Source organism: Takifugu rubripes, unplaced genomic scaffold (assembly GCF_901000725.2).
Source record: "Takifugu rubripes unplaced genomic scaffold, fTakRub1.2, whole genome shotgun sequence".
NCBI lineage: Eukaryota > Metazoa > Chordata > Actinopteri > Tetraodontiformes > Tetraodontidae > Takifugu > Takifugu rubripes.
In genome coordinates, this window is record NW_021821632.1 from 1,223,139 (window position 1) to 1,250,638 (window position 27,500).

General features: G+C 50.9%; 3 protein-coding genes and 2 long non-coding RNA genes across 12 annotated transcripts in view; 4 read left to right on the plus strand and 1 right to left on the minus strand.

The window, feature by feature from the left end:
• The window catches only part of LOC101068212 (tRNA (cytosine(38)-C(5))-methyltransferase-like), a 13,559-nt gene extending 8,447 nt beyond the window's left edge, over positions 1-5,112 (minus strand). For all 5 annotated transcript variants that reach the window (XM_029831889.1, XM_029831892.1, XM_029831890.1 and 2 more), the window contains exons 1-5: positions 4,970-5,112; positions 4,449-4,558; positions 3,514-3,590; positions 3,291-3,362; positions 1,353-1,418 (exon numbers count right to left, since the gene is read on the minus strand). In XM_029831889.1, coding sequence (XP_029687749.1) covers positions 1,353-1,418; positions 3,291-3,362; positions 3,514-3,590; positions 4,449-4,558; positions 4,970-5,024 — 380 coding nt within the window. In that variant the 5' untranslated portion in view covers positions 5,025-5,112. The remainder of the gene's footprint in view (positions 1-1,352; positions 1,419-3,290; positions 3,363-3,513; positions 3,591-4,448; positions 4,559-4,969) is intronic.
• A 98-nt stretch (positions 5,113-5,210) lies between these two features.
• LOC101070405 (ras suppressor protein 1) lies at positions 5,211-13,296 on the plus strand. The gene is made up of 9 exons (XM_003979221.3): positions 5,211-5,385; positions 5,479-5,641; positions 7,146-7,196; positions 8,244-8,364; positions 11,873-11,991; positions 12,197-12,279; positions 12,437-12,551; positions 12,718-12,850; positions 13,042-13,296. Exons 2-9 carry the CDS (start codon positions 5,533-5,535, stop codon positions 13,142-13,144), a joined length of 834 nt encoding a protein of 277 aa, XP_003979270.1. The 5' UTR covers positions 5,211-5,385; positions 5,479-5,532; the 3' UTR covers positions 13,145-13,296.
• Positions 13,297-13,564: 268 nt separating this feature from the next.
• Positions 13,565-14,196, plus strand: LOC115248332 (uncharacterized). The gene is made up of 2 exons (XR_003887237.1): positions 13,565-13,766; positions 13,803-14,196. It is a non-coding gene; the product is annotated as an uncharacterized lncRNA (long non-coding RNA).
• A 504-nt stretch (positions 14,197-14,700) lies between these two features.
• LOC115248303 (uncharacterized) lies at positions 14,701-15,991 on the plus strand. The gene is made up of 2 exons (XR_003887224.1): positions 14,701-15,581; positions 15,667-15,991. It is a non-coding gene; the product is annotated as an uncharacterized lncRNA (long non-coding RNA).
• A 7,669-nt stretch (positions 15,992-23,660) lies between these two features.
• Positions 23,661-27,500, plus strand: part of LOC115248301 (calcium/calmodulin-dependent 3',5'-cyclic nucleotide phosphodiesterase 1A-like) — a 23,707-nt gene continuing 19,867 nt past the window's right edge. For 2 of the 4 annotated variants that reach the window (XR_003887222.1, XM_029831929.1), the window contains exons 1-5: positions 23,661-23,925; positions 24,023-24,160; positions 25,706-25,756; positions 25,852-26,011; positions 26,149-26,262. Coding sequence is in view for 3 of the 4 variants with exons in the window: in XM_029831929.1 (XP_029687789.1) it covers positions 23,703-23,925; positions 24,023-24,160; positions 25,706-25,756; positions 25,852-26,011; positions 26,149-26,262 (686 nt within the window). In the remaining variant the exon portion in view is untranslated. Of the gene's footprint in view, positions 24,161-25,705; positions 25,757-25,851; positions 26,012-26,148; positions 26,263-27,500 lie in introns of all 4 variants that reach the window. The other 2 variants (XM_029831930.1, XM_029831931.1) reach the window with 2 other exon arrangements.

Sequence of the window (27,500 nt, forward strand, 5' to 3'; positions counted from 1 at the left end):
GCTGGTTCAGCAAGTTCAGACTGGTTCAGCAGGTTCAGGCTGGTTCAGCAAGTTCAGACTGGTTCAGCAGGTTCAGACTGGTTCAGCAAGTTCAGGCTGGTTCAGCAAGTTCAGGCTGGTTCAGCAGGTTCAGGCTGGTTCAGCAAGTTCAGGCTGGTTCAGCAGGTTCAACAGGTTCCAGGCTGGTTCAGCAGGTTCAGGCTGGTTCAGGCTGGTTCAGCAAGTTCAGACTGGTTCAGCAGTTTCAGGCTGGTTCAGCAGGTTCAACAGGTTCCAGGCTGGTTCAGCAGGTTCAGGCTGGTTCAGGCTGGTTCAGCAGGTTCAACAGGTTCCAGGCTGGTTCAGCAGGTTCAGGCTGGTTCAGCAGGTTCAGGCTGGTTCGGCAGTTTCAGGCTGGTTCAGCAGGTTCAACAGGTTCCAGGCTGGTTCAGCAGGTTCAGGCTGGTTCAGCAGGTTCAGGCTGGTTCGGCAGTTTCAGGCTGGTTCAGCAGGTTCAACAGGTTCCAGGCTGGTTCAGCAGGTTCAGGCTGGTTCAGGCTGGTTCAGCAGGTTCAACAGGTTCCAGGCTGGTTCAGCAGGTTCAGGCTGGTTTAGGTTGGTTCAGACTGGTTCAGCAGGTTCAGCGGGTTTAGGCTGGTTCAGCAGGTTCAGACTGGTTCAGCAGGTTCAGACTGGTTCAGCTGGTTCAGGCTGGTTCAGCAGGTTCAACAGGTTCCAGGCTGGTTCAGCAGGTTCAGGCTGGTTTAGGCTGGTTCAGCAGGTTCAGACTGGTTCAGCGGGTTTAGGCTGGTTCAGCAGGTTCAGACTGGTTCAGCAGGTTCAGACTGGTTCAGCAGGTTCAGACTGGTTCAGGCTGGTTCAGGCTGGTTCAGCAGGTTCAGGCTGAAGGAGCCTGCTCAGGTGAGGAGAAAGTCTCCATCAATGTTCCGGAAACCCTTTTGGGTTGGATCGTTTATGAAACATCTGAAATCAATGCAAACCTGTAAAGTTCAACTAATTACATTTCAAGTCTAATGTTATTATGAACCGCTGTTATCTTCAAAGAAAGGGAAAAAGAGAGTTCATCCTGGAACGCCGTGGCACAGCGGGGGGGGGGGGGGGGGGTCAGCTGGGGGACAGGAAGTTCTGACCAGAACACTTCATACTTGAGCAGAGCAGAGAGAACCAGTCATACAATAGTTGGACACGTCCCAGAAGGAGCTAGAACTCTCTAAACCAGCATCTGTCTGGCACAGTTTATATCGGCCTTTAGTGGAAGAAACTGACGGTTAAAAACTTTAACTGGAATTAGTTTCAAAAGGGTCCCCATGACAAAGGTGAAGAGGAGTGAGGATGGAGAAGACGGGCCTTACCTGGCAGCAGACTTCTCAAAGCCTTTCACGTTCTCCAGCAGGATGTAGAGGGGCGCTTTGGACAGCCTGGACACAGGACCAGACACAGGACCAGTTACAGGACCAGATACAGGACCAGGTACAGGACCAGGTACAGGACCAGATACAGGACCAGACACAGGACCAGTTAATGGACCAGATACAGGACCAGTTACAGGACCAGATACAGGACCAGGTGCAGGACCAGGTACAGGACCAGACACAGGACCAGACACAGGAGCAGTTACAGGACCAGATACAGGACCAGGTACAGGACCAGACACAGGACCAGACACAGGACCAGTTACAGGACCAGATACAGGACCAGATACAGGACCAGTTACAGGACCAGACAAAGGACCAGTTACAGGACCAGACAAAGGACCAGTTACAGGACCAGACACAGGACCAGACACAGGACCAGGTACAGGACCAGGTACAGGACCAGACACAGGACCAGATACAGGACCAGTTACAGGACCAGACACAGGACCAGACACAGGACCAGTTACAGGACCAGATACAGGAGCAGACACAGGACCAGGTACAGGACCAGGTACAGGACCAGGTACAGGACCAGACACAGGAGCAGACACAGGAGCAGACACAGGACCAGTTACAGGACCAGTTACAGGACCAGATACAGGACCAGACACAGGACCAGATACAGGACCAGTTACAGGACCAGATACAGGACCAGTTACAGGACCAGACACAGGACCAGACACAGGACCAGATACAGAACCAGTTACAGGACCAGACACAGGACCAGACACAGGACCAGACACAGGACAGACACAGGACCAGACCCAGGACCAGACCCAGGACCAGATACAGGACCAGACACAGGACCAGACACAGGACAGACACAGGACAGACACAGGACCAGAAGCAGGACCAGAACCCTGTCTAACCCTAACCCTGTCTAACCCTAACCCTGTCTAACTCTAACTAACCCTAACCCTGTCTAACCCTAACCCTTTCTCACCCTAACCAACCCTAACCCTGTCTAACCATAACCCTGTCTAACCCTAACCAACCCTAACCCTAACCACCCTAACCCTGTCTAACCCTAACCCTGTCTAACCCTGTCTAACCCTAACCCTGTCTAACCCTAACCAACCCTAACCCTGTCTAACCATAACCCTTTCTAACCCTAACCAACCCTAACCCTGTCTAACCTAACCCTGTCTAACCCTAACCCTGTCTAACCCTAACCCTAACCCTGTCTAACCCTAACCCTTTCTCACCCTAACCAACCCTAACCCTGTCTAACCATAACCCTGTCTAACCCTAACCAACCCTAACCCTAACCAACCCTAACCCTGTCTAACCCTAACCCTGTCTAACCCTAACCCTGTCTAACCCTGTCTAACCCTAACCCTGTCTAACCCTAACCAACCCTAACCCTGTCTAGCCATAACCCTTTCTAACCCTAACCAACCCTAACCCTGTCTAACCCTAACCCTAACCCTGTCTAACCCTAACCCTGTCTAACCCTAACCCTAACCCTGTCTAACCCTAACCCTGTCTAACCCTAACCCTAACCCTAACCCTAACCTGTCTAACCCTAACCTAACCCTGTCTAACCCTAACCCTGTCTAACCCTGTCTAACCCTAACCCTGTCTAACCCTAACCCTGACTAACCCTAACCCTGTCTAACCCTAACCCTAACCCTGTCTAACCCTAACCCTAACTAACCCTCACCCTTTATTTAAGATCTGATGTGCTCCAGGATGCTGCCACTACAGTCGCTCCTGTCTCAGGGTTTCACCACAACAACTCTGCTGTGAAGATGATTCCAGAAATTCGAATAAATGTCGACTATTTTAAGAGAGACTGGTCACTTGGAGACGGGTCATTTCTTGGCTTGAACATCTTTTGATATCAGGACATAAAAGGAGGTAAAAATTCAAAACCTTGGCAGCAGATCAACGATGTGCAGAAAGCTCTTTGTTCGAGGATCATCAAGGTCACGCTGAAGTCCTATCCTGCCCGAGAGAATCCACAAACAGACAATTCAACTAAAAAGTAAGAAAATGAAGTCAAAACTTTTAGTCAGCAACTATCATAGAAAAAACTATCATAGAAAACCAGGATGTTATTTTTACCACCTATTAAGGACCAAAATATAAGATTTACCTGGTGAACGGCTGACAAGGGGGGCTCATCAGGATCATATCAAAAGACAATTTATTGAACTCTTCAAGTGTGATACCCTAAAGACAGGACAGTGGTGAGGTTAGCTCAGCCTTTTCCCTCCTGCACGTGCAGTAACCTAGTAATGAAGCCTCTCATGCTCAGTGATCGCTGCATTCAAAAGGTTCTTATCAATGCTCTGATTTAGCTGTTCATCAGGCTACGGTGTGTTGACGCTAAGTTAGGGTTAGTCAGGGTTAGGGTTAGTCAGGGTTAGGGTTAGACGGGGTTAGGGTTAGACAGGGTTAGGTTAGGGTTAGACAGGGTTAGGGTTAGACGGGGTTAGGGTTAGACAGGGTTAGGGTTAGACAGAGTTAGGGTTAGACTGGGTTAGGGTTAGACAGGGTTAGGGTTAGACAGAGTTAGTTTAGGGTTAGACTGGGTTAGGGTTAGACAGGGTTAGGGTTAGACAGGGTTAGGGTTAGACAGGGTTAGGTTAGGGTTAGACAGGGTTAGGTTAGGGTTAGACGGGGTTAGGGTTAGACAGGGTTAGGGTTAGACTGGGTTAGGGTTAGACAGGGTTAGGTTAGGGTTAGACAGGGTTAGGTTAGGGTTAGACGGGGTTAGGGTTAGACAGGGTTAGGGTTAGACAGGGTTAGGTTAGGGTTAGACAGGGTTAGGTTAGGGTTAGACGGGGTTAGGGTTAGACAGGGTTAGGGTTAGACAGGGTTAGGGTTAGACTGGGTTAGGGTTAGACTGGGTTAGGGTTAGACAGGGTTAGGGTTAGACAGACTTAGGGTTAGACTGGGTTAGGGTTAGACAGGGTTAGGGTTAGACAGAGTTAGTTTAGGGTTAGACTGGGTTAGGGTTAGACAGGGTTAGGGTTAGACTGGGTTAGGGTTAGACTGGGTTAGGGTTGGTTGGCAGCAGCCTCACACCTCGATGGTCTTGTTCAACAGAGCGGTGTTGGGGAAGTTGTGTGTGTAGACTTGGTTAGCGGTGGTGTTTATGTCCACGGCAGCAACGACCTGGTAAGACAGGTTTGACTCTGCACACAGAAAGATCACACAACTAAATCACACTTTTCATTGACATCTTCCTCTAAATGAAGAGAGACTGCAGCCAACAGCACGTGAGTGGTGCCTCGTTTCTCTTTAAGCTAATAATGGTGTGTGCGTGCGTGTGCGTGTGTATAGACTCAGACTATCTTGACCACTCGTGTGTCACACACAGAGGATGAAACTGAGTACGACTGTTCCTACACTGTAAAATCATGCACGCATGTAATGTGCATGATTTCAGCAACGCTTCCCTAACATCAGGGAGAGAGAGACAGAGGGAGACGTGCACGGTCGTGCACGTGTCCATAGGACATCTGCAGACAACTCGCTGTTGTGGGTGATGCACGCAAGGGGAGCATGTAAACACATGTAATAAGGCGTAGTTATGACAACTTTACCTATCAGAGCATAATGCATCCCCCCAATCCCGCTATAGAGCTCCAACACCCGCATTCTTCTTCTTCTTTCGCCTCTCGTCTCTTCTTCTGCTGCTTTCGGTCGTAGTCTCGCGTTATAAATCACGTTATGCTCACTACTGCCACCACGTGGAAGGAATTGTCAAGCAAGAAAGAAAGATTATATATAGTAGCGCGCACAGCAAATATCCGGAGGAGCGCATTGGCTCAAGCCTTCGAACCACCGTAAAAGTGTCCGTTTTCGCCCGATGGTGTGCGCATCTTCGCTGTAGACGATCTCCGGGTGTTCCGGTGGAAACAGGAAGTGTCCTTGTAAGGAAGCGGGGCTCTCGCTCCAACATCCGCCAGGGCGTCAGCTGCGAGCACAACCGTGGTTTTCATTGTGTCCCCCTTGAAAGGTAGACTTTATTCTTTCTGTCACTTACCTCACGGTTTCATTCCTTAAAATGCCATTCACAACCACTCCCTTTCGCTGTCCTACTGCGCTCCAGGTCCTGCTTTCCGAACCAGCTGATCCGGTCCACTTTGTCCCGTTTCCAGCTAAAATGTCCAAATCTTTGAAGAAGATTGTTGAAGAGAGTCGAGACAAGAATCTCCTGGAGGTGGAAATCTGCGACAGGGGCATTTCCAACATGCTGGACATCCCAGGAATATGTAATAACACTTTCCTCTTGACTTGGCTGCACAAACACACACACACACACACACACACACACACACACACACACACACACACAGATCTTCGGTCACTTAAATATGGAATAAACTGAATCATTTCACCAATAAAGGAGTCATTATTCATATAGTCTTTCATTAGGAAAAATAAATGATTTCACATCATTCCTAAAGAATAAATTGTGATTGTATCGAGTCAACGTTTAGCACAACAAGAGTTATTGTGCTACTAAAGTGACTGATAAAGAAGGATAAATGGCAGTAATGGAGTTGGGGTAAATGGAAGTAATGGGGGTTAGAGTTGGGGTAAATGGCAGTAATGGAGTTGGGGTAAATGGCAGTAATGGGGGTTAGAGTTAGGGTAAATGGCAGTAACGGAGTTGGGGTAAATGGCAGTAACGGAGTTGGGGTAAATGGCAGTAATGGAGTTGGGGTAAATGGCAGTAATGGAGTTGGGGTAAATGGCAGTAATGGGGGTCAGGGTAAATGGCAGTAATGGGGGTTAGGGTAAATGGCAGTAATGGGGGTTAGAGTTAGGGTAAATGGCAGTAATGGGGGTTAGGGTAAATGGCAGTAATGGGGGTTAGAGTTAGGGTAAATGGCAGTAATGGGGGTTAGGGTAAATGGCAGTAATGGGGGTTAGAGTTAGGGTAAATGGCAGTAATGGGGGTCAGGGTTAGGGTAAATGGCAGTAATGGGGGTTAGGGTTAGGGTAAATGGCAGTAATGGGGGTTAGAGTTAGGGTAAATGGCAGTAATGGGGGTTAGAGTTAGGGTAAATGGCAGTAATGGGGGTCAGGGTTAGGGTAAATGGCAGTAATGGGGGTTAGGGTTAGGGTAAATGGCAGTAATGGGGGTTAGAGTTAGGGTAAATGGCAGTAATGGGGGTTAGAGTTAGGGTAAATGGCAGTAATGGGGGTTAGAGTTAGGGTAAATGGCAGTAATGGGGGTTAGGGTTAGGGTAAATGGCAGTAATGGGGGTTAGAGTTAGGGTAAATGGCAGTAATGGGGGTTAGAGTTAGGGTAAATGGCAGTAATGGGGGTCAGGGTTAGGGTAAATGGCAGTAATGGGGGTTAGAGTTAGGGTAAATGGCAGTAATGGGGGTTAGAGTTAGGGTAAATGGCAGTAATGGGGGTTAGGGTTAGGGTAAATGGCAGTAATGGGGGTCTTGTGCACTGAGATAATGAGGAGGAGGAGGAGGAGGAGAAGCATAACTCTGGGTCTGTCTCATTATTTAATGGAACAAGAACATGGAACACAGCTGCTTTGGTTAAAGTTATATTGGGTTTTGCTTTATTTGATGACTTTACTCATGCTCAGTCATTTGTAGGACATGAAAACACTGAAAGCTGGATATTTTGGATACTCAATTCTCCCAACACGTTTTAGTTGAAACTGACTTTTGCCATTCAGAAGCCCTCCCTAGTGATGCACTCTTCTAGAGAAGGTTTTGTAGTTCTGATCTGATGCTCTTGTGTTTCAGTCACACTGTCAAACATCACTCAGCTGGTGCTCAGCCACAACAAGCTCACAGGTAAGCGTCCTCCCGTCCTCTGCTCCACCACCGACAGTCCTTGTCCTTCAGCAGAGAGCAGTGGTTCTGGCAAATATGTCTTAAAGGTCCAGAAGAGCTCCAAATATAACCCCAACACCCACCCCAAAGCTAACACCCACCCCAATCCTAACACCCACCCCAACCCCAACACCCACCCCAACCCCAACACCCACCCCAAACCTCAACACTCACCCCAAACCTAACCCCAACCCCAAACCTAACACCCACCCCAACCCTAACCCCAACCCCAAACCTAACACCCACCCCAACCCCAACCCCAACACCCACCCCAACCCCAACACCCACCCCAAACCTCAACACCCACCCCAACCCCAACACCCACCCCAAACCTCAACACCCACCCCAACCCCAACACCCACCCCAAACCTCAACACCCACCCCAAACCTAACCCCAAACCTAACACCCACCCCAACCCTAACCCCAACCCCAAACCTAACACCCACCCCAACCCTAACCCCAACCCCAAACCTAACACCCACCCCAAACCTAACCCCAACCCCAAACCTAACACCCACCCTAACCCTAACACCCACCCCAACCGTAACCCCAACCCCAAACCTAACACCCACCCCAACCCTAACCCCAACACCCACCCCAAACCTAACCCCAACACCCACCCCAACCCTAACACCCAGATTCTGTTTCTGTTTTTATTCTGTGGTATTGAGTTTAGCTTAATGATGCCATGAAGCAGAGCTACAGCTAGAGCACCTAAGTGTGGTGCTTTATGATGGGATGGGATGGAGATGATGCAGCCTGGCCTTTAGAATGAAGAGAAGGCACTTGAAATGTATTTTTATTTTACATGCATTGGGAAAAGAAGCTAAATCTGTAGAAATGGCTTTGGTCTTGCTGTCTCATGAAATCTTGAGGAACCCAACCTAGTGCTGTTTCTTCACTGTGATGAGGTCTGAAATCCTCCACCTGGGCCTGTCTGTAGTGGTGCACGCGACCTTTGCACCAGAAGCTTCAATATGTTCTTTTTTCTGCTCTCTCTTGTTCAGTGGTGCCTCCTAACATCTCAGAACTGAAGAACTTAGAAGTTCTCAACGTGTTCAATAATCAGATTGAGGAACTTCCCACTCAGCTCAGCAGCCTTCAGAAGCTGAAGCATCTCAACCTTGGGTTTGTATTCTGTTCTTAACCTTTGGTAGCAGCTCCTTCTCTAGGTCAACATGTCCCTGCTGCAGATTCTTCTACAGCCTTTGTTGCCATGGAGAACTCGACAGACACTAACACGTCTCTACACATTTCACCCCAGGGATAAAGAGGTAGATTAAAATTCTAAAATGAGTGACCATGACATACCCGTCATTTACATTAGATTCCCTAATATTTACAATGGCTGGTAGATACTCAAAGCATCACCTTGTTGGGCCTTTGAGGTTGTCACAGCCACCAGTTTATGAGGTATGATGGTGTGATCAGGTACCTTCAGCAGTCAAAGATGACTTCACACTGGAGGTGCTGCCGAGATTTGTGATCAACACCACAACATCAATCAATCAATCAATCTTTATTTATATAGCGTCTTATACAATCAAAATTGTTTCAAGGCGCTTTCCAGAATCCCAGAGCCTGACCCCAGACAAGCAACAGTGGCAAGGAAAAACTCCCCTTTAACAGGAAGAAACCTTGAGCAGGACCAGGCTCATGTAGGGGGACCCTCCTGCTGATGGCCGGCTGGGTAAAGAGAGAGGAGAGGAGGGAGGACAGGTAGAGGATAGGATAGGTAGGAGAGGAGAGGGGTAGAGGAGAGGAGAGGTAGAGTGAAGGGGAGGTAGAGGAGAGGAGAGGAGAAGGAGAAGGAGGGGAAAGAGGAGAGGAAAGAAGAGGAGAGGGAGAGGAAAAGGAGAAGGAGAGGAGAGGAGAGGGAGAGGAGAGGCACAGAGCACAGAAACACAAACAAAAAATATGCACAATCACTTCAACGGGGCCGGCGGTCATTATGCAGCTCCGATGGCAGTGATACCTGCAAATAAATAGAGGGGGGGGGGGGGAAGCAGAAAAACTACACAAGAATCAGCATAACTAGTCTGCTTGATGAGGAGAGGAAAGGAGAGGAAACCATGACCCAGTGGAGTGACAGAGGCCTGTCAGGTGATCATGTTTCCGGACCCCGGCAGCCTTGGCCTATAACAGCATAACTAAGATGTGACCTAACGATTAGACGACCCCCTAGGTATGATAATTTGTCTGTCTATGATAGTAGCTGGAACTACTGAATTAGTAACAGTAAGCTTTTTCAAAGAGGTAGGTTTTGAGTCTGATCTTAAAAGTAGCGATGGAGTCAGCCTCCCGTACCTGGACAGGGAGCTGGTTCCAAAGCAGGGGGGCCTGGTAGCTAAATGCTCGGCCCCCCATTCTACTCCTAGAAACTCTGGGAACCACAAGTAGACCAGCATTCTGAGAGCGGAGCGGTCTATTGGGCTGATAGGGTATCACTAGCTCCTCCAGGTAGGATGGAGCTAGGCCTCTGAGGACCTTGTAGGTCAGAAGAAGGGTTTTAAAAGTTATTCTAAATTTAACGGGCAGCCAATGAAGCGACACCAGTACAGGAGTAATGTGATCTCTTTTGTCAATACCTGTCAGAACTCTGGCTGCAGCATTTTGGATCAACTGGAGGCTTCTTAAAGAGTTGTTTGGACACCCTGATAATAAGGAGTTACAGTAGTCCAGCCTGGAAGTAACAAACATCGACAACCAAGAGCACGAGAGCAGACCTGAGCTGCTCCAAAGGCCATCTAACCAACACCAAACATACCGAATACTGAGCAGTAGGTGCTGCACAGTAACGCGCTCAGTTCACTTCAGCTTTATTTATCAGCATCTGTTAAAATCAAAATAGTCTCTAGGCGTTTCCACAATCCCAGGCCTCACCCCCAACAAGCCTGAAAAACCCCCCTTTAATAGGACAACCCAACCCCTATCCCAACCCCAGTCCCTATTGAGATTCTCGAACTGCTCTGTCTCCTCTGGTTTCATGGATAAACATAGCTGAGTGTCATCAGCAGAGCCATGAAGATTCATTCTGTGCAGCCTAATAATGTTTCCGAAAGGAATCAGGTACAATGTGAAAAGGATTGGTCCGAGTCCAGAACCTTGTGGAACGCCACAACTAACCCTACTGTACCCTACACGACTAACCCTACTGTACCCTACACGACTAACCCCACTGTACCCTACACGACTAACCCTACTGTACCTTACACGACTAACCCCACTGTACCCTACTGTACCCTACACGACTAACCCCACTGTACCCTACACGATTAACCCTACTGTACCCTACACGACTAACCCCACTGTACCCTACACGACTAACCCCACTGTACCCCACACGACTAACCCCACTGTACCCTACACGATTAACCCCACTGTACCCTACACGACCAACCCCACTGTACCCTACACGACTAACCCCACTGTACCCTACACGACTAACCCCACTGTACCCTACACGACTAACCCCACTGTACCCTACACGACTAACCCTACTGTACCCTACACGACTAACCCCACTGAACCCTACACGATTAACCCTACTTTACCCTACACGACTAACCCCACTGTACCCTACACGACTAACCCCACTGTACCCTACTGTACCCTACACGACCAACCCCACTGTACCCTACACGATTAACCCTACTGTACCCTACACGACTAACCCCACTGTACCCTACACGATTAACCCTACTGTACCCTACACGACTAACCCCACTGTACCCTACACGACTAACCCTACTGTACCCTACACGACTAACCGCACTGTACCCTACTGTACCCTACACGACTAACCCCACTGTACCCTACACGACTAACCCCACTGTACCCTACACGACTAACCCTACTGTACCCTACACGACTAACCCCACTGTACCCTACTGTACCCTACACGACCAACCCCACTGTACCCTACACGATTAACCCTACTGTACCCTACACGACTAACCCCACTGTACCCTACACGATTAACCCTACTGTACCCTACACGACTAACCCCACTGTACCCTACACGACTAACCCTACTGTACCCTACACGACTAACCGCACTGTACCCTACTGTACCCTACACGACCAACCCCACTGTACCCTACACGACTAACCCTACTGTACCCTACACGACTAACCCTACTGTACCCTACACACTAACCCTACTGTACCCTACACGACTATCCAGTGTTGGCCCACGGGGAGGGCACCATCGTCCTCTGGCCGTTTTTACGCTCCAGGCCAAAGAAAAAGTGAGAGGGAGCGTCCATCTGGGGGATTTGGAGGAACCTTGAGCGGCAGTGGGAGCCGACACACTCACAAAGACAAGTTTGACACTTTCAAACTCAGCGCAGTTTGCTTTGCTTTCTATAGTTTTCCTTTTAATAGAAAGATCGACGTTCTCGCCCACGTAACTGTCCTCCATGACTGGGACGTTCTCGTCCACTAAACTGTCCTCCATGACTGGGAGGTTCTGGCCACTAAACTGTCCTCCATGACTGGGACATTCTCGTCCACTAAACCGTCCTCCATGACTGGGACGTTCTCGTCCACTATAGTGTCCTCCATGTCTAGGACATCGAGGGGGGGGTGTGAGAGAGATCATTCTACAATGCTTCACCTCTGTGTTTCTTGCCAGTATGAACTGTCTGAGCAGTTTGCCCAGAGGATTTGGATCCTTGCCGGCTCTAGAAGTGTTGGACCTCACCTACAACAACCTGAACCAGAACTCCCTCCCCGGAAACTTTTTCTACCTCAGTAAGGGTTTTATTTGCTTACTGCTCGTCACATCAGTGCTCTGGCCAGTAGAGGGCAGTGGTGCGCCTTTCACTTTTCAAGCTAGTCCAACTCCATCAGAACGGCTCCGAAGAACAGCCACAACAATTCTGTCACCTTTTCTGTGAGTGGATGGTTGGATGTGGACTCTTCTGTGAAGCCGTTGTCCTTCCTGATTGTGTTACAGCAACCCTTCGTGCTCTGTACCTGAGCGATAACGACTTCGAGACGTTGCCCACAGACATTGGGAAGCTGACAAAGCTGCAAATAGTAAGTTATTCTGACTGGGCCAGTGTCCCCAGGACCGGCTCGCTGGTCCTGACTCACGTGTCCTTTTGCTGGACACACTTCTGTACCATTATTGTTCCTCTTTAACTGCACATTGACAACGTCCACTTCCTGTTCCTCTTTTACTCTGCTTGGTCAGTTGAGTCTGCGGGACAATGATCTGATTTCATTGCCAAAGGAGATCGGTGAGCTGGCTCACCTTAAAGAGCTCCACATCCAGGGCAACAGACTGACTGTCCTGCCCCCTGAACTTGGTAAGGTCCCCATGCAGGCACACAAAGGCGCCCCCCCTCCCTTGTAGCACCAGCGTGTCTGCCTGTCTGATACTGTGCTGCTCCTGTACCCACTCGGTGGCGGTCTGTCACTTCCCTTTGGGATGGAGGTGACTTGTGTCATCACTTCCTGTCTATTTGTCTGCAGGTAATCTGGATTTGACTGGACCAAAGCAGGTGTTTAAGGCAGAGAACAATCCCTGGGTCACCCCCATCGCCGACCAGTTCCAGCTGGGTGTCTCTCATGTGTTTGAGTATGTTCGCTCAGAGACCTATAAATAGTAAGTAGGAATAGATACTGAAGCAGAAACCAAGTGTGTGTGGGCTCCAGGGTATAGAAGATGTACTGTCACACACACACACACACACACACACACACACACGGATGTGGATGAGCTCTTCATCAGAACTTGATGATATCGGTGCAGCCCAGAACCTTCTGTTCAACCTTCTGTCTCCTTCTGTGCTGCAGCCTCTACGGCAGACACATGCAGGCCAACCCAGAACCACCGAAGAAGAGCAACGATAAGAGTAAGAAGATCAGCCGCAAGCCTCTGGCTGCCAAGAACAAATGAGCAGAAGACAGCAGAACCTCCGCAGCCCTGTGGACGGACGGACGCACGGACGGACGGACATGCATGCATACAGACAGGCAGACAGGCATACAGACAGACAGGCATGCATGCATACAGACAGACAGACAGACATGCATACAGACAGACAGACATGCATACAGACAGACAGGCAGACAGGCATACAGACAGACATGCATACATACAGACGGACATGCATACATACAGACAGACAGACGGACATGCATACAGACAGACAGACAGACAGACAGACAGACAGACAGACAGACATGCATACATACATACATACAGACAGACATGCATACATACATACAGACAGACAGACAGACAGACAGACAGACAGACATGCATACATACATACATACATACATACAGACAGACAGACAGACAGACATGCATACATACAGACAGACAGACAGACAGACAGACATGCATACATACATACATACAGACAGACAGACAGACATGCATACATACAGACAGACAGACAGACAGACATGCATACATACATACAGGCAGACAGACGGACGTATATTTCTGCTGGTTTGATGCACCTCTGGTGAATAGAATGTCTCTGTATCCGGTGCCTTGGACATGACCTGACGTCACGTGTCACATGACCTGTGACCTGACGTCACAGGTCATGTGACACGAACCTGCCAGGCCTCAGCTGTCACCAGGGGTGACGCTGGTGTGTTTCTGCACCAGCAACACGGCTCTTTTCACCCTCGATGAAGGAGCCTTTACTGACTTTATGATATTTCTACAGCTAATAGCATCCAAGGCCTCAGCCGTGCGTCTCTAAAGCTTTTACCGTGTAATAATGTCATATGTATCATTCCTGGGGGGGTCGTCTTCCAACAGCAGATTGAGGGAGGGGGGTTTCCTCCTGCACAGGTGTTGGCTGCTGTGCGACTGTTGACCTCGTTAACCTCAGCGTCGGCTCGCTCGCTCGCTCACTGAACAAAATGCCTTTTTATACTCCTCATAATCGCTTTGAAATAAAGCCACCACATGTGGATTCTTCCCCACAGCCCTGGCAGCTTGTCCGCCTCTGTGTCCATCTACAGGTGTCACCCACTTCATAGCTGTGACCTATGACCTTTGACCCTGCTGACCCCCTCATCTGTTACACTAACAGCTTCTTAAAATGAATGTGTCTCTATGATCTCTGTCTCCCCTCTCGTCCCCTCTCCTCTCCTCTCCCTCTCCTCTCCTCTCCTCCCCTTCCCTCTCCCCTCCTCCCCTCCCCTCCCCTCTCCTCCCCTCCCCTTTCCTCTCCTCTCCCTTCCCTCCCCTTTCCTCTCCTCTCCTCTCCCCTCTCCTCTCCTCCCCTCTCCCCTCCCCTTTCCTCTCCTCTCCCTTCCCCTCCCCTTTCCTCTCCTCTCCTCTCCTCCCCTCCCCTTTCCTCTCCTCTCCCTTCCCCTCCCCTTTCCTCTCCTCTCCTCTCCTCTCCCTCTCCTCTCCCCTCCTCTCCCCTCCTCTCCTCCCCTCCCCTCTCCTCTCCTCTCTACCCAGCCCCCCCCCCCCATCAGCAGGAGGGTCCCCCTACCTGAGCCTGGTCCTGCTCCAGGTTTCTTCCTGTTAAAGGGGAGTTGTTCCTGCCACGATAGCTTGTTGGGGGTCAGGCCCTGGGATTCTGCCGAGGGTCTAGAGCCTCTTTAGAGTGTAACAGATGCTGCTAAATAAAGATGAACTGAACAGTCACACACAGACTGGAGATGTTCCACCGGTTTGGTGGCCTGAGATGATCTGCTGAAGCCAGAGGTTTGATCCACTGGTGGAGGAGGTCTCAATCATCATTTTAGAACAAACCACTCAATCAAATTCTAGAAGAAGAAGCAGGAGGTGAGCGAGGAGGGCAGACCAGGGCTGAGGCTATACTGGTGGCCAGTATACACCAGTATAGTGGTCCAAGCTGGTTGGCAGAGCTGCTGAAACGCCCAGAATCATTCCGATGAGACCAGCTTCATTTCTGACATTCGCTCAACAACCTTTCACCAGAGTTGAGTTGCTGATGTGGACCACCACCCCAGACGTGGCCCATAAATGATGGCCTTGCTTTCCCTGTACTCTCAAACGTTTGTGGATCCAAGTGCAGCAGGGAGACAGAAGAGCAGGGGTCCAAATCCTGGAAGCTAACTCGGATCATAGACGGGATCAGGATCGAGAGCTTGAACACAAGCGTGACGAAGACTCTGGTGCTGAAGGGGGAGGCGGCTTAAATTGGCGTGAAGGTAACGAGCTGCAGGTGAAAATGATTGACTAGTTAAATGAAGGTAGAACTAGTCACAACCGGGAAAGGGAACTACCGACCCAAACACAACAAATCACAGGCGTGACACCAGTGAGCGCCCACATTTCTTCATCAGGTGGATTTAAGAAGCACCTTCAGGACTTGAGAGGAGGCGTCCCACAGGTGTGTTGAGACAGTCTAACATCAAATCAAGAGGTTTCAGAAGCACCTGTGTCTTTCCTGGGAAATAAGCCAAGAAAATCTCCAGGTTTTCAGCTCTCGTAGGCGTTCAGATGCTTCCTTCAACCTCCCTCGAGGATCAGACGAGGGGCACCTGAGGACTTGATGGTGGAGCTTCTCCTTCTTGTCCTGCACTCGTCTCTCCTGGATGTGCTGGTGTGGTTCTAGAACGGCCCACAAACATGGACATGTCTTCAGTGAGGATCCCTGCAGTGGATCCAAAGACCTGAAACATCCGACTGAGCTTCGTTTCTGGATCTGCTCGTCTCAATCATTCACTGAGAGTTTGGGGTTCGTTTCAGGTGTTTCAGCAGTTTCACCGCTTTAGAATCAACGCAATAAAGCATCAAACACACTCTTGTTTGTACAGCTTCTTTCTTGGTGACTTCATTTTAATGGGAAAATATTCAAAGTGTCTTAAAGGAACAAAATGGAAAAAAACAATAACTCAGTTTTAAAGATGGAGAAATCCAGAATCAATGATCTGAAACAACTGAAAAATGTCATTTGAGCCGTTTTCTGAATCCAGGAGCCCGATGAGCCGGCGGTTCTTCTCGCTCTGGACTTTCAGTAAACTGTGCAGTTGGCCGAGGAACGCTGCGTACACAGGAAGTCACTGGTGACTTCTTTATAGCCGCTAGCTTCAGTCAGGCCACTTCCTGTGAAGGCAAAACACAGGAAGTGCGCATGTCAACACAAACAGGAAGTGTTCTCCTTCCATCAACATGTAACAGCAGTGATGGTGTTCCTCAGGCAGGGGGGCCCGAGGAACACCTGAGGCAGGTGTCTACGACTGCACAGACGACTGCACGAAGACGACTGCACGAAGACGACTGCACGCAGACGACTGGACGCAGACGACTGCACGCAGACGACTGCACGCAGACGACTGCACGAAGACGACTGCACGCAGACGACTGCACGCAGACGACTGCGCAGACGACTGCACGCAGACGACTGCTCGAAGACGACTGCACGCAGACGACTGCACAGACGACTGCACACAGACGACTGCTCGAAGACGACTGCACGCAGACGACTGCACGAAGACGACTGCTCGAAGACGACTGCACGCAGACGACTGCACGAAGACGACTGCACGAAGACGACTGCACGCAGACGACTGCACGAAGACGACTGCACGAAGACGACTGCACAGATGACTGCACGAAGACGACTGCACGCAGACGACTGCACGAAGACGACTGCACAGACGACTGCACGAAGACGACTGCACAGACGACTGCACGAAGACGACTGCACGAAGACGACTGCACGCAGACGACTGCACGAAGACGACTGCACGAAGACGACTGCACAGATGACTGCACGAAGACGACTGCACGCAGACGACTGCACGAAGACGACTGCTCGAAGACGACTGCACAGACGACTGCACGAAGACGACTGCACGAAGACGACTGCACAGATGACTGCACGAAGACGACTGCACGCAGACGACTGCACGCAGACGACTGCACGCAGACGACTGCACGAAGACGACTGCACGAAGACGACTGCACAGACGACTGCACGAAGACGACTGCACAGACGACTGCACGCAGACGACTGCACGAAGACGACTGCACGCAGACGACTGCACCCAGACGACTGCACAGACGACTGCACGAAGACGACTGCACGAAGACGACTGCACCCAGACGACTGCACCCAGACGACTGCACAGACGACTGCACGAAGACGACTGCACCCAGACGACTGCACAGACGACTGCACGAAGACGACTGCACGCAGACGACTGCACAGACGACTGCACGAAGACGACTGCACGCAGACGACTGCACCCAGACGACTGCACAGACGACTGCACGAAGACGACTGCACGAAGACGACTGCACGCAGACGACTGCACCCAGACGACTGCACCCAGACGACTGCACGCAGACGACTGCACAAATGACTGCACGCAGACGACTGCACAAATGACTGCACGCAGACGACTGCATGAAGACGACTGCACACAAACGACTGCACGCAGACGACTGCACAAATGACTGCACGAAGACGACTGCACGCAGACGACTGCACGCAGACGACTGCACGAAGACGACTACACAGAAGACGACTACACAGGCGACTGCACGTAGACGACTGCACGCAGACGACTGCACAGAAGTCGCTTGGGTGCCGATCATGTCGGTTCCTATCGTCATCATCACATCATCGTCATGTTTAGATCCTGCATTGAGCTCACCTTCCAGCAGGTTATAAAGGTTACAGTAGTTGGTTCCATGGTCTTTCACAGCATACCAGGTCTCAGAGATGGACATGGCCTACAGCACACACACCCACACACACACACACACACACACACACACACAAAGTGGGAGTTTAGGAATGGATTGTGGTAAATCGGCCTTGTTTCGATACTTTTCTGATTTAAAACACTGATTTAAATCACTTTCTGATTAACGGGTGGAGACGGGAGATAAACCAGACCCTAGAGAGTGTGTGGGCGCGCGCGCGTGCGTGTGTGTGTGTTTGCATGCGTGTGTGTGATAAATAAAATCATTTGTGGTCATTAAGCTGGCCTGAGTGGTGACTGGACCAGTACAGAATGGGGGAGGGGGATTAGGTGTGGTGGAAGCTGGACCCAGTTTAAACTCTGAGGAACATTTAGCTTCGGTTGTTCTCATGATGGGGTAAAAGAAAAAACCTACCGAAACATGACAGCAGGTGAAGAAGTGGTAGGGGACCAAGCGGAAGTTGATGTTTTCCACATATCTCCTAAACGGGCTCACGTGTTTGGCTGTGATGAAGTGGACTGAGGCCGACTGGAGCTGCAGAGAGAAGACAGGAAAGTCCCATCAGCACGTCTCTGGTTCTCTGTCCCATGTTCAAGATCCAAAGATCCTCCAAGAGTGCTGGCTCAGTGACATCTCAGCAGCACAACCAAGGTTCTGTTCACCAGACAAGCTTCCAACAGAACCGTTGCTGTTGTCTATGGACGTTCCTTCTCCGTCGTCTCGACAGTTTCTCCTCACACCAAGAAAGGTGTGAACCATCACCTTATCGTGGTGGAGGAGTTTGCGTACCCTAATGAGCCTGGGAGCTTTGCTGTCCGGGGCAGTTCTTCCCTGGTAGGGCCTCCCAAGGCAGATTGGTCCTAGGTGAAGGGTCACATAAAGAATGGTTCATAAGACCCAACATGGCACAGCAAAGAGGGAAGCAGCATACCTGGCCCGGAGGGTTACCGGGGCCCCACCCTGGAGCCAGGCCTGGGGCTGGGGCTCGATGGCAAGCGCCTGGTGGCCGGGCCTACATCCATGGGGCCCAGCCAGGCCCAGCCGAACCAGCTATGTGGACACTCCCGTCTCCAGTGGACCCACCACCCGCAGGGGGAGTATGAAGGGTCCGGTGCAGTGTGGATTGGGCGGCGGACCAAGGCGTCACTTGGTGGTCCGATCCTCGGTTATGGAAATTTGCTATTGAAACATGGAACATCACCTCTCTGGTGGGGAAAGAGCTGGAGCTTGTGGGGGAGGTTGAGCACTATCGACTAGATATGGTCGGCCTCGCCTCCACACATAGAGTCGGCTCAGGAACCGAAGTCCTTGAGAGGTTGGACACTCTTCTATGCTGGAATTGCTCAGAGTAAGAGAGCGGGGGTGGGCTTTTGGCTTGCCCCCAGACTCTCTAGCTCGACGTTGGGGTTCTCGTGGTCGAGCAAAAGGGTTGCTTCCCTACGCCTTCGGGTCGTGGAACGGGTTCTGTGCGTATGCACCAAACGATAGTTCAGAGTACCCGCCCTTTTTGGAGGACCGAGGACGGACGCTGGACAGTGTCCCATCATCATCGTGCTGCTGGGAGACTTCAACGCTCACGTGGGCAACGACAGCGTGACCTGGAAAGGGGCGATTGGGAGGAACGGTCTGCCCGATCAGAACCAGAGGCCCAAATGCTTAGAGAGGGTCTGTTGGAAACGCTTGTTGGAGGAACCCGTGAGGCTGGTCTTCAACTCCCACCTCCGACAGAGCTTTGATCGTGTTCCGAGGGCGGTAGGGGACATTGAGTCTGAATGGGCCATGTTCCGCTCTGCCATTGTCGAGGCGGCTGTCGCTGTGGCTGCAAAGCCGCTGGTGCTGGTCGTGGCGGTAATCCCCGTACCCGATGGTGGACACCAGAGGTGAGGGGAGCCATCAGGTTGAAGAAAGAGGCCTACAGGTCATGGCTGGTCTGTGGGTCTCCAGAAGCAGCTAACCGGTACTGGTTGGCTAAGCGGGTTGCGGCCGAGACAATCGCGGTGGCAAAAACTCCGGCGTGGGAGGAGTTCAGTGAGGCTATGGAGGAAGACTTTCGGTCTGCTCCGAGAAGATTGTGGCAAACTGTCCGGCGCCTTAGGGGTGGCAGGCGGCAACTTGCCCACACCGTGTTAGGTGTGCATGGGGAGCTGCAATTATCTGGCGGTGTAAGGAATACTTCCAGGAGCTCCTCAATCCTACCAACACGTATCCTCAAGGTGGAACAGAGTCGGATGACCGGGAGGTGGACCATCCAATTTCTGGAGCGGAAGTTGCCGAGGTAGTGAAACAGCTGCCCGGCGGCGGAGCTCCAAGAGCGGATGAGATCCGCCCGGGTTATCTTAAAGCCCTGGATGTTGTAGGGCTGTCCTGGTTGACACGCCTCTGCAACATTGCCTGGACATCGGGGGCAGTGCCCTTGGACTGGCAGACCGGGGTGGTGGTCCCTATTTTTAAGAGGGGGGACCAGAGGGTCTATGCCAGGGTGCTGGAAAAGAGGATTAGACTGACAGCTGAACCTCTGATCGAGGAGGAACAATGTGGGTTTCGCCCCGGTCGTGGAACCATGGATCAGCTCTTTACCCTTGCTGGGGTGCTTGAGGGGAGTTGGGAGTTTGCCCAACCAGTCCACATGTGCTTTGTGGACTTGGAAAAGGCCTATGACCAGGTCCCCAGGAGCATCCTGTGGGGGGCGCTCCGGGAGTATGGGGTGGATGGTCCCTTGATAAGGGCCGCCCAGTCCCTGAACCAAAGGAGCAGGAGTTTGGTCCGGATAGCCGGTTGTAAGTCGTACTCGTTCCCAGTGAGGGTTGGACTCCGCCAGGGCTGCCCTTTGTCACCGGTTCTGTTCATAACTTTTATGGACAGAATTTCTAAGTGCAGCCGGGGAGTGGAGGGTGTCGAGTTCGGTGGGCGGAAGATCTCGTTGCTGCTTTTTGCGGATGACGTAGTTCTTCTGGCGCCATCGAACAGGGACCTCCAACACGTGCTAGGACGGTTCGCGACCGAGTGTGAAGCGGCAGGGATGCGGATTAGCACCTCCAAGTCAGAGTCCATGGTCCTCGCTCGGAAAAAGGTAGAGTGCCTTCTCCGGGTTGGGGAGGAGGTCCTGCCCCAGGTGGAGGAGTTCAAGTATCTCGGGATCTTGTTCACGAGTGAGGGTAGGATGGAACGGGAGATCGACAGGCGGATCGGAGCGGCGTCAGCAGTGATGCGGGCGCTAAACCGATCCGTCGTGGTAATGAAGGAGCTGAGCCGGAAGGCAAAGCTCTCGATTTACCGGTCGATCTACGTCCCAGTCCTCACCTATGGCCGTCAACGCTGGGTGATGACCGAAAGAACAAGATCGCGGATACAAGCGGCTGAAATGAGTTTCCTCCCCAGGGAGGCCGGGCTCAGCCTTAGAGATAGGGTGAGAAGCTCGGACATCCGGGAGGGGCTCGGAGTAGAACCGCTGCTCCTCCACATCGAGAGGAGTCAGCTGGGGTCAGCTCAGGCATCTGGCTAGGATGCCTTCCGGACGCCTCCCTTTAGAGGTGTTCCGGACATGTCCCACCGGGAGGAGGCCTCGTGGCCGGCCCAGGACTAGGTGGAGAGATCACATCTCTCACCTGGCTTGGGAGCGGCTGGGGGTCCCCCAGAGGAGCTGATGGAAGTGGCCGGGGAGAGGGCTGTCTGGGCACCCTCCTGAAGCTGCTGCCCCCGCGACCCGGATCCAGATAAGCGGGAGAAAACGAAGCGAAACGAAACCAAGAAAGGGTTCACAGAATTTCACATTTAAACACAGGTGGGAGTGTGTGTGTGTGTGTGTGTGTGTGTGTGTGTGTGTGTGTGTGTGTGTGTGTGTGTGGTGTGTGTGTGTGTGTGAGTCTGTGTATTAGCAGGGTTGTGTTGCCTGGCCTGGTGTGTGTGTGTGTGTGTGTGTGTGTGTGTGTGTGTGTGTGTGTGTGTGTGAGTGTGTGTGGTGTGTGTGTGTGTGTGAGTCTGTGTATTAGCAGGGTTGTGTTGCCTGGCCTGGTGTGTGTGTGTGTCTGGTGTGTGTGTGGTGTGTATGTGTGAGTGTGTGAGTGTGTGAGTCCGTGTATTAGCAGGTTTGTGTTGCCTGGCCTGGTGTGTGTGTACTAATATCAGATATCTAGTAATTAGTGAGGAGATGCTAACTAGGTTGAGGCTTTAGCTTCCTTCCATAGGCTGTTTAGCTGCATGTGTGAAGAAGTGAAGAGGTTTCGATGAAGCTGTGGATTCCTGAAGAATGGCAGCTTGATGAAGAGTGAAAGGCGAACCTTGTAGAGGCACTTCTGTCCTCCCGTGGAGCAGCTCGCTCTCGTTGTCCACTTTCTAATCTGTGCCACCAGCAATTCATAAACCGCTTTACAAGGAACTCCAAAATACCTGCAGGAGAAGATGTTCACCATCAGAAGGCTTCAGGAGGGTCACCTGGCTGCTCCCCAACATGATACAGGAAAATATCCAGCACCAAATGTCCAGCTTCATAGATACACATGTATAGCACAATAGAGTACAGTACAGTCCAGTCCAGTAGAGTATAGTCCAGTATAGTAGAGTACAGTATAGTACAGTACAGTACAGTCCAGTAGAGTATAGTCCAATATAGTAGAGTACAGTATAGTACAGTACAGTACAGTCCAGTAGAGTATAGTCCAATATAGTAGAGTACAGTATAGTACAGTACAGTGTAGTCCAGTACAGTATAGTAGGGTATAGTCCAGTATAGTACAGTCCAGTATAACATAGTAGAGTACAGTACAGTACAGTACAGTATAGTCCAATATAGTAGAGTACAGTACAGTCCAGCACAGTACAGTGGAGTACAGTATAGTACAGTCCAGTACAGTATAGTCCAGTCAGTACAGTATAGTCCAGTCAGTACAGTAAAGTCCAGGACAGTAAAGTATAGTCCCAAAATAGTTTAATAATAAGCAAATAGCAGGTAAAGCCTCAAAAGTCCAAAACATCGGGTCTGGAATGATCCTTCAAAGATCTCTGGAAAGAGAGAAGCACCCGTTCAAAGGAGGTAAGAAAAGAATGGGTACCATTCAGCTTTGCACTGGGCGTGTAGAGGCCCGGCTCTGCAGGGACCAGGGGTGCAGCCCAGAGCCAGGAGGACCGTCAGGAACCAGCAAGCCGGATGCATGTTGTCAGAAGAGGTTTCAGCAGAAGAACTCAGCAACACAAGCAGAGTCGGCTGAGGAAAAGTCAGAAAAACAACAATCCCATGATCCCATCATGTGCTTGAAACCTCCTAAATTCAATTTACTTGTGAGCACAACAGAGAGAGGAAGTCCCTCAATCAGAGGAGATCAGCAGCAGCCGCCGCCTCTGTAGTGGGGCCACTGCAGCCCCCCGGGCCACAGGAGCCCGGTGGGCCTTCCCCACACAGAACCTCCTTCAGAATCCTCAGTCTGGAGGTTCTTTCCCTCATTTCAAGCCTCATTCAGACGACTCACATATCGGCCACAGCGCCCTCTACAGGCAGCTGGTGAAACCACAACCTTCTTGCTGAGTGCATGTAAAACAATCATCTGTGGTTCTAGGATCGTGTTTCCGTGCATCTTTACCTTTAACGAGTTAACGAGTGCAGAGAATCTCTTCATTGTGTCTGAGACGTTTGTTTTTGACTGCAGTAGAAGTTCCTCCTCCAGGTTCTCAGGCTCAGCCCCCCCCCCCCTGTTTTGGTGCAACAAACTTTTCTTTATTTCCATCTTCTCCGTCGCTCTTGAAGGAGCAGCTTTTTGGGGGGGGTGAGCGAGCACCAGTCCACACAATAAGAGAAGAAAGACAGATGTTGGAAGGAGGATGGAGAGCCGCTCAGATGGGTGGTCCTGCAGGATCGCCAAGGTTACGGCAGTCTGCATCAGGCTTCTCCAGGGACACCACTTCTCCCTCATCAGCCCTCAGGCAGAGAGCAGAGACCTGCACAATGACACAGCCAACGTCTAAAAAACAAGGATTTAAAAAATGTCGGAGCGCGACCTTCAGCATCGATGGCTTCAGCTTCACTATTGGTGAGACAGAACTTTGCTCCGGTGCACCAGGTTCCTGAGCACGTTGCTTCTTTCCTTGACCGACGGTGTCTTTGTGCTGTGGGATGTTTAACTGCAGAACTAGAATGGGAAGGATTTTGTGATCCATGTTGTTCTGCGGGGTTCCCAGACGCCGTTGGCTCCTCAAGGTTGCTGACATCTTCGAGGCGAGATGAACAGCAACAGACGGCTGATTGTTGCCTAGAGGACAACTCGTGTGCGTTCAGTCAGTGACAACAATAATCTGCTGCTTCTATCCTGAACAGGTCACCCGTGAGGGTGAAAGCTCCTGGATGGGGGGTCCAGAAGTCTGAATTACTGAAGTTACTGAATTCATCTCACATGTTTGGGATCCTCATCATGTCACCCTCACAGGTTCTTTCTAGGATAATTGGGAAAACTTGCTCTCATTCAAACGCGTAACCCCAGCTGTCTCAGTGTTTACTGGATGTTGTTGCTATGGAAACCTGAAGAGGAAGGACTTAAGGGAAATGGCTGTGACATCATGTGACAGGAGCCATGACATGTGCTGCTAGTTGTTATGGTGCTACGCTCAGGGAGTCATTAGCACTAATGAAATGGGCTCTTGTTCACAAAGGGAAATCAGCCGTTATTATCTCCTTATCCTCTTCCAGGATCACTTTGGATCCACACACACACACACACACACACACACACACACACACACACACACACGTTCATATATAGATCATTGTCAGTTGTGCTCTTGCCATCACCTTTCCTGAATGCTACAGATCAGAAATGATATTGACTGAGAAGGTTTTAGAGAATCAATCGCATCTCACGATGCCTTTACTTCCTCCTTTACGTCCTCCTTTACGTCCTCCTTCACGTCCTCCTTCACGTCCCCCTTTACGTCCTCCTTTACGTCCTCCTTCACGTCCTCCTTCACTTCCTCCTTTACGTCCTCCTTTATGTCCTCCTTTACGTCCTCCTTCACTTCCTCCTTTACGTCCTCCTTTACTTCCTCCTTTACTTCCTCCTTTACTTCCTCCTTCACGTCCTCCTTTACGTCCTCCTTTACGTCCTCCTTTACGTCCTCCTTTACGTCCTCCTTCACGTCCTCCTTCACGTCCTCCTTTATGTCCTCCTTTACGTCCTCCTTCACGTCATCCTTCACATCCTCCTTCAAGTCCTCCTTTACTTCCTCCTTTACTTCCTCCTTTACGTCCTCCTTTATGTCCTCCTTCACATCCTCCTTTAAGTCCTCCTTCACGTCCTCCTTTATGTCCTCCTTTACGTCCTCCTTCACGTCATCCTTCACGTCCTCCTTCACGCCCTCCTTTACGTCCTCCTTCACGTCATCCTTCACGTCCTCCTTCACGTCCTCCTTTACTTCCTCCTTTACTTCCTCCTTTACTTCCTCCTTTTCGTCCTCCTTCACGTCCTCCTTCACTTCCTTCTTTACTTCCTCCTTTACTTCCTCCTTCACGTCCTCCTTCACGTCCTCCTTCACGTCCTCCTTCACGTCCTCCTTTATGTCCTCCTTCACGTCCTCCTTCACTTCTTCCTTTACTTCCTCCTTCACTTCCTCCTTCACTTCCTCCTCAAACCTGCTCACCTCTTTGGACTGGCTGGTTTCCACCTTCAGCACCGTCCATCTGCTGGTCTGGACACTGTGAAATAGTTCCACACTCCACAAGAGTGACTTCCTGAGACCAACTTATTCCATAACAAGAACAAACCTCTGCAATTTAGACTCAGTTGGTCTCATAATAGATACTTCTGATTATTTTTGCAGTTGCCAACAAAGCAGGTGAAAGCAACAGGCACCCGCTGGCCCAACTGACGCGTGAGTTGTTCCCAATCCCACAACAACATTCCTGCTCATAAAGGCCAGAACGCTGTGTTCCGGCTGTCATTTGATCTTTGCTTGAATCCATGTAGGCTCGAGGTCTCAGAATGTTCTGTGCACAAATATGGCTGCGTGCACTGGCAGCAGCAAACGCACTGAAACGCTTGTTGACACGCGGAGCACCGAGGAAATCCTGGCTGATGACCTACCGGTCCCTGAAGAACCTGATGCCCTGGAGAGTGCTGCCATCAGGTTCTACGTTCCACCCCAACACATGCAGCAGAACGTCCAGTCCAACTAATGCATCTGCGAAACCCCCCGGAAATGTTCTAGAACAAATAAGATGGTGTGTGTGTGTGTGTGTGTGTGTGTGTGTGTGTGTGTTACAGGTTACGCTGCCTTGTGAAACAGCTGGACAAAGGAGAGGCGTCTTTGGTGGACCTGAAGAAAAACCTGGAGTACGCTGCATCCGTACTAGAATTCCTATATACTGAGGAAACCAGGCAAGGCAACACACTTCTGGCTAATGCACACAAACACTCACACATGAAGCACAATAGAAGGAGACATTTCCTCTGAATAACAGACCAGAGCACTAGCTGCTGGATTCCTGGGGAGGATTTGGGCTTTTCCATGGAGGAACCCTTATATTGGTGAAACACACCATGGTTCCACAGGAGCGTTGAACACCAGGAGCGTTGAACACTAGGAACTCTGCTCACCAAAGATAAACGTGAGGGAAACAGGAAAAACAGCATTTACAGCCATTCCTGAGAACTACTGCAGGATATTCTCTCAGAATGCTGGTCTACTTGTGGTCCCCAGAGTCTCTAGAGTTAGAATGGGGGCCCGAGCATTTAGCTACCAGGCCCCCCTGCTATGGAACCAGCTCCCTGTCCAGGTACGGGAGGCTGACTCCATCGCTACTTTTAAGATCAGACTTAAAACCTACCTCTTTGAAAAAGCTTATTGTTACTAATTCAGTAGTTCCAGTTACTATCATAGACAGACAAATTATCATACTTAGGGGGTCGTCTAATCATTAGGTCACATCTTAGCTGTGCTGCTATAGGCCAAGGCTGCCGGGGTCCAGAAACATGATCACCTGACAGGCCTCTGTCACCCCCCCACTGGGTCATGGTTTCCTCTCCTCTCCTCTCCTCTCCTCTCCTCCTTCTCCTTTCCTTTCCTCTCCTCTCCTCTCCCCTCCCCTCCTCTCCTCTTCTCTCCTCTCCTCTCTCTCTACCCAGCCCCCCCATCAGCAGGAGGGTCCCCTTACATGAGCCTGGTCCTGCTCAAGGTTTCTTCCTGTTAAAGGGGAGTTTTTCCTTACCTCCTCAATCCCACCAACACGCCTTCCAAGTAGGGCCTGGGGACAGGCTCTCATATCTCCGGGGCTGAAGTTGCCGAGGTAGTCAAAAAACTCCTCAGTGGCAAGGCCCGGGAGTGGATAAGATCCGCCCAGAGTTCCATAAGGCTCTGGATGTTGTAGGGCTGTCGTGGTTGACTCGACTCTGCAACATCACGTGGACATTGGGGGCAGTGCCGCTGGATTGGCAGACCGGGGTGGTAGTCCCTCTTTTTAAGAAGGGGGACCGGAGGGGGATCACACTCCTCAGCCTCCCTGGTAAGGTCTATTCAGGGGTACTGGAGAGGAGGGTCCGCCGGATAGTTGAACCTCGGATTCAGAAGGAGCAATGTGGTTTTCGTCCTGGGCATGGAACAGTGGACCAGCTCTACA

Coding starts and splice junctions, on each gene's coding strand:
- LOC101070405 (XM_003979221.3), top strand. CDS start 5,533: ATGTCCAAATCTTTGAAGAAGATTGTTGAAGAGAGTCGAGACAAGAAT. Junction 5,642..7,145: donor GCTGGACATCCCAGGAATAT/GTAATAACACTT, acceptor CTTGTGTTTCAG/TCACACTGTCAAACATCACT. Junction 12,851..13,041: donor CGCTCAGAGACCTATAAATA/GTAAGTAGGAAT, acceptor TCTGTGCTGCAG/CCTCTACGGCAGACACATGC.